Below are 5,493 nucleotides of genomic sequence, written 5' to 3'. Positions count from 1 at the left end.
CATTTGATGTTGTCAGGAGTAAAATTCTGGAAAAAGCTGACAAATGTCAGCTGTTAACAATTTCAGAATTTGGAGGGGAGGGGTGTAACTGCAGCTGTAAACTGCTTATCTAACAGAGTTTTGAAGAGATGAATTGCATATTTGACAACAGAGATCGCAAACTGCGCTTAAACTTTTCTCTTTCAAGGTTTTCCAGACAAAATTGTATTCAGCAGCTCACAAACGGGGAAAAAAGCAACATTACAACAGAAGTGATCATTTGAGTAAGTAATGAACAGAAAGGGCATTTCAAATAAATGAGCACTCCAGATTTGAGAATCTGAAATCACATTCCTTTAAAAAGAACTTAGTATTTGCATATGTGTCTTGGGGAAAGGGTGAGGCAAAAATGTGTGAGCACTTTGCATTTTTATATTAATAGGAACGAACTGGGCAGTCCCTTATGAGATTTTCAAACATAAAAATCATTGTTTGCGCCTAACTTGCTGGAAGTCATTTAGTGGAAGGCAAATAAATTCTGCATGAGTGTTTGTTTTTTTTTTTTTTCCTGGAAACCTTACCTCCTGGCATCTATTCTTTTTTTTTTTTGAGCATACCAGATGAGTAGTGTGTTTCTTGCACTGTACATCTTGGATTACATATAGGAATTTGTGATGGCACTTGAAAGATCCTCACTCTTCCAATGCACTTGTATAAAAAAAAATAAATCTTTCTTCCAGGTACAGAGTCAGACAGTCAAAGCTTAAAAGAGACTGCAGATAATGAACCAGCTATTGAACTTAAAGGGAACACACATACAGCGTTGGAAGCAGCAGAATCGTGGATCCAAAGCATGGTACAAATTCAGGAAAGTCACCATGCTGTTATTGAAAACAACTACATTTTTAGCCTCGGTAAAAAGGAGTTTGCAGAACTATCTCGAGAGCAGCATTCTAGTGTATGTGTATCAGAAGAAGTGAGAGGTGGAAAAGCAAAACTCGAATTTCAGGGCCCTCCTGATGCTGTGATTGATGCAGTGCTCACAACTGAAAAATTACTGCTTCGTATGCAAGAGGAGACTACAGCCAAACAGAAGGAACTGCTGTACTTAATGGGTATGTAAAATAAATAAGTGACTAACTAAGTGCCTAAATAAGGTCAAGCATGAAGCAAAATTTATCTATGCATTGCTGAGAGTGAACAGACGTGCATTCAGTTCACACGCATACTGAGCATTGCTTTAATTGCCGCTGTTACTGTACTTTTATCATGTGAGCCCCTGAAAGCCCACTGCTTAGCTTTGGTTACTCATTTGGCAATATTCCTAGCAGGGCACAGTTTATACAGGGGCTGGCCGTTGTCATACGGCCAGCTGTAACGCTGGCTTCCTCCAGGACAGCTTCACTTTAAAGCCTGGCCACTGGAGACTTACAAAATTTGCACTTAACACATACTTTTGCTGAGCTCTTTCGTTAGCTACAGCTGGACCACTGTTGCAGGACCCACCAACAGACTTGTTCTGCAGAGTCCTTGACTTTCATTAACAGTTGATAGAACTACTGGCATTACAAAAAGCTATTGAGTGATCAATTTTTCCTCATGTCTGTACAGTCATTCAATATAGATACCGTTATATGAAAGTTGGGCTGTGGAGAGGTCTAATGGAGAAGATAAATGGCGTTTCTTTGGTTCCCTCTATGGTTTCTTTAATAAATGTAGAAAAAATGAATAAATGAATATCTCTATCTCTATATATATCTCTCAGTCTCTCTCAATATCAGCCTCTGGCATTACTTTGGAGAATACTTAATGTTCTTTGTTCCTAACTAAACTACCAAACTAAAGTATTGGATCCTTCCTCATTGCCTTGCTTCAGATATTACAATATATTAAAATTTTACTCCCTTATTTGTATACAGTCCAACCAGAAGCAGGTCAGCTTCCAGAAGGACACCTTCACAAGATAAATACTACTAAATGCGTCCAGATTTCACTGGTGGAATCACACGTTCAGGAGTTTAAAGACAGACAGAAACAGTTTGAAAAAGCTGGGCTTCATGTTCTGAAGGTAAGTAGGGTATTTGTGGAAAAACTAAATCTCAGCTGATATATTTGAACTAACGTGTTTAACACAAGCTTAAGAAACTCAGATGAACAATTTCAATATATTGCTTTGAAAAATTAAGATCAAATCAGCCTAATCCTTAAAATAGTAGTCTTTACTCCTAATAAAGTATTTTAAATATAATGCAAATAATCACTCAAAAAGTGTGGTTAAATTCTGAGAAGTCCTTTTAATGGTCCTGTATATTCTGTCTCTTATTTCATGTTTCAAATATTCCTTTATAGGACTCTAGAGAAATATGAGATTGGTATGCTAGAACGAGTACAATATTCCAGGACACTAAGGGAGCATCTCTGTTTTCTTGTGAGCTTGACACCAAAAATTAGCGACTAAATTTGTCAGAGTTATGATCTGATTAGTAGTGTGTTGAAGCTGGGATCTTGCTTGGAGATTGGTGCTTTACTGAGTGGGAGGAGGATGAGGCTGTGCAACACAGAGAAATACAGAAGTTTGTAAACAGAGGTTTGTGTGCTTAGCAGTAAGAGCAGGTAACGGGAAACTAGACTGCCACGTGCCAAACTGCCTTTCATACAAGAAAGGTGATTAACATTGAAATAGCAAATACCAACTAGATAGAAAGCAAGTGCTTCTTGATCTGCAGGACTAAAGACTTCATTGAGTCTCAATGCAAAAGCTGCATCAGAATTTGAAACAATGCTACACTGAGGATTGGTCACAGTTAAATGACTTTTAAGAGAGCAGAAGCTTGATTGTGCTTCAGCATCTGCTTGTTTTGAGCTGAACAGTCAGAAGTTCGGCATGAGCAGGCTGCTGGAGAAGAGGCCTTGCAGGCCCCTAGTTCTGACTTTAGCCTTAGGATTGTGACTGGCCCGCTGGTGGAGTCGGGTACGCCAGTGAGAGCTGCAGCGTAGCCAATTCACCTGATGTTCTGTGTGGTGTTATGCTGCATGCAGCCAATCTCTCGAAACACAAGCTAAAGTAAAAGTAAAAGCCCCTTATCTGTGGATCTTTTTTGCTCCCCCGAGAGCTGTAAAGTTTTAATCAATGAGAGCTGAGGTTCTCCATGCCTTACAGGACGCTTGCAGTTCTTTACAAGATTAGGCTGTAAGCACCCATACATCTTATTTTCACATATGGTTGATACTTGAGCTGTTCAGCACAACTGGAGTACTTGAAATCAATACTCTGGGATATATTCCTACCGATTTCAATGAGAGGCATGGGACAGCGGCATGGTTCTTTTTCTGTGGAGCAGCTGTATGCTTCAAATACCTTATCACTTACATGGTCAATGCATACAAGCTAAATCAAAGGTTCTTACATTGAAGAACATAGCCTGAAGAAGAGCACTGATGGATATTGGTCTCCATTTGCTTATACTGCACTATTATTTATGTTACAGATTGAAAAGATACATAATTCTATTTTATCTGCTGCATTCCAACAAATGAAAAAAAAAATAGAAGAAAAACAAGGTACCTCCAAAATAACCCACAAGCTGTACCAGCATGTTCCTGCTCAGTTCTGTAGCTCGGTATGCCAAACTGGATTTCACAGGATGTATTCTCCACCGACAGGTAACAACTTGCTTTGGTATCTTTAATCAAAATGAACAGTGACTGACTACTAAAATTGGATTAAAATCCAAAAAAAAATAGCATTCTTAAAAGAACTGTTTCTTACCCACGTTTAGAGTCATATGAGCTTACTTTTTTATCTACAGTAAGATTTTTATGGATTTTCTTCCTGATACTGTAGAGTCAGTAAGGCTCTGGGAGGATAAGCCCGGATCCTAGCCTGGCTGAGACACCGTTGACAGAATTGTTAATATACACATAAAGCCATGTCCAAGTTTTATTTTGTTGTGTCACTCTTTAAAGACAGTCAACGTCCTTATTTACTTGCTGCAAACATGCCTTCTGCAGCTTGATGCTTTAAAACATGTTCAAAGGAATCACAGAATAATTGAGGCTGGAAGGTACTTCTGAGGTCATCTAGCCTAACCCCCTGCTCAGTTTGGGTGTGATCGGAGACAGCAGATAATCTGACTGAGCAGACTGCCACTCAAACTACAGTAAGCTTAGGAAGAAAGTTGTGGTGTCTATGAAATACTGTAATAGACAGTGTAGTAGACAGATGTTTCCAGAAATGGAAAGGATAAGCATTTAGCAATTCCTCCTGCAGTAGCTGAAGGGTGTGATATTTTGCTTGTCAAATACAGAATTGGGATTTCAGGAAATAAACTCTTCGAAAAGTGGAGATTTGCCTTTCCTTGTCTATGCAATGCACACAGCACACTTTCACACTTTCAAAGTAATAAACAGGATGATGGTCTAATTTAATTTCTTTGCACTTTTCCACGTGATGCTGTAATAGCATTTTTACGCATCATTCTCCTCCTGAATCTCAAAGCTTTTTTTTCTAGTTTGCATTATTAAAATCCTACCTTTTCATGCTTATTAGAGTCCCTAGTGCACAATGACTGAAGTATTTAAATAAATACATTATACCTTGATGTTTCTATCGCTGGGCTAACAGTTAAATCCAAATGGACATCCCTGCAGTAGCAGTTAAATCGGAATGGCCATCAGCTGTCATTGCTCATGATTTCAATTGGAGGTTAGTGCTAGCATCAGAGCCACTTAATGCAAATTTACTTCCAAAAGGATGGCACGCATTGAGCAGTAACATAAAATGTAATACTGAATCAAGAAACAGTCTCTTAGTACTGACTACCACTGAAAATTTTTTTTTCTTTTTCCAGAGCAAAAATATGGAGCTGGCATCTACTTTAAAAGGAACCCAAAAAGCCTAATCGAGGGTAAAGATATGTGGGAAACAGACTCTAAAATGTACGTCTTTGAGGCTGATGTATTAACAGGCTTATACACTACAGGCAAGCCGTCTTATATTACACCACCGGCAGTGGAGGGGGATGCCACTAAGGTATATGACAGCTTAGTAGATGATGTAAACAATCCTGACACCTTTGTCATCTGCAACAGTGTTGGGGCCCTTCCACAATATTTGTTGACTTGTTCCCAAGTGAGGGAGAGGTATATGGCCCTCTCCGGAAACCAGGAGCATCCTCAGTAAGAATTAATCAGAACCATAGCTATTGTGAAGAGCCCCTCAGGACAAAGTCTAGTCCTTAGGTTTTAAGAGGATGCTGTACTTAGTACCATGCTGTGATCAAAGTGCCTCGTGCAAAGCACTCTGAAATATCCATGAACAAAAAAAGTAAGTCAATGCCTTAAGGAGATTAGAACAAAATTACCTGTGAATAGAAACAGAAGGGAAAGCATCACAAAATACAGTTTCACATTTATATGGTCATTTACTTTATGCCTTAAAGTGTTCTGAGCACGTGACTATACACCTGATGTTTGCGTAGGCTGTCATTCTTCCATTACGTTTTCTTAATCTGA

At 38.9% G+C, this 5,493-nt stretch overlaps 1 protein-coding gene across 1 annotated transcript in view; it reads left to right on the top strand.

Annotated features, from left to right (window-relative positions):
• The window catches only part of PARP9 (poly (ADP-ribose) polymerase family, member 9), a 9,203-nt gene extending 4,042 nt beyond the window's left edge, over window positions 1-5,161 (top strand). Inside the window, exons 5-9 of the mRNA XM_009697152.1 lie at window positions 188-263; window positions 720-1,094; window positions 1,899-2,047; window positions 3,468-3,642; window positions 4,830-5,161. Coding sequence (XP_009695454.1) covers window positions 188-263; window positions 720-1,094; window positions 1,899-2,047; window positions 3,468-3,642; window positions 4,830-5,161 — 1,107 coding nt within the window. The remainder of the gene's footprint in view (window positions 1-187; window positions 264-719; window positions 1,095-1,898; window positions 2,048-3,467; window positions 3,643-4,829) is intronic.
• The last annotated feature ends 332 nt before the right edge of the window (window positions 5,162-5,493 follow it).

The sequence above is a fragment of the Cariama cristata genome, unplaced genomic scaffold, assembly GCF_000690535.1.
Source record: "Cariama cristata isolate BGI_N322 unplaced genomic scaffold, ASM69053v1 scaffold39233, whole genome shotgun sequence".
Lineage (NCBI taxonomy): Eukaryota > Metazoa > Chordata > Aves > Cariamiformes > Cariamidae > Cariama > Cariama cristata.
This window is presented reverse-complemented; position numbering and strand designations above follow the sequence as displayed.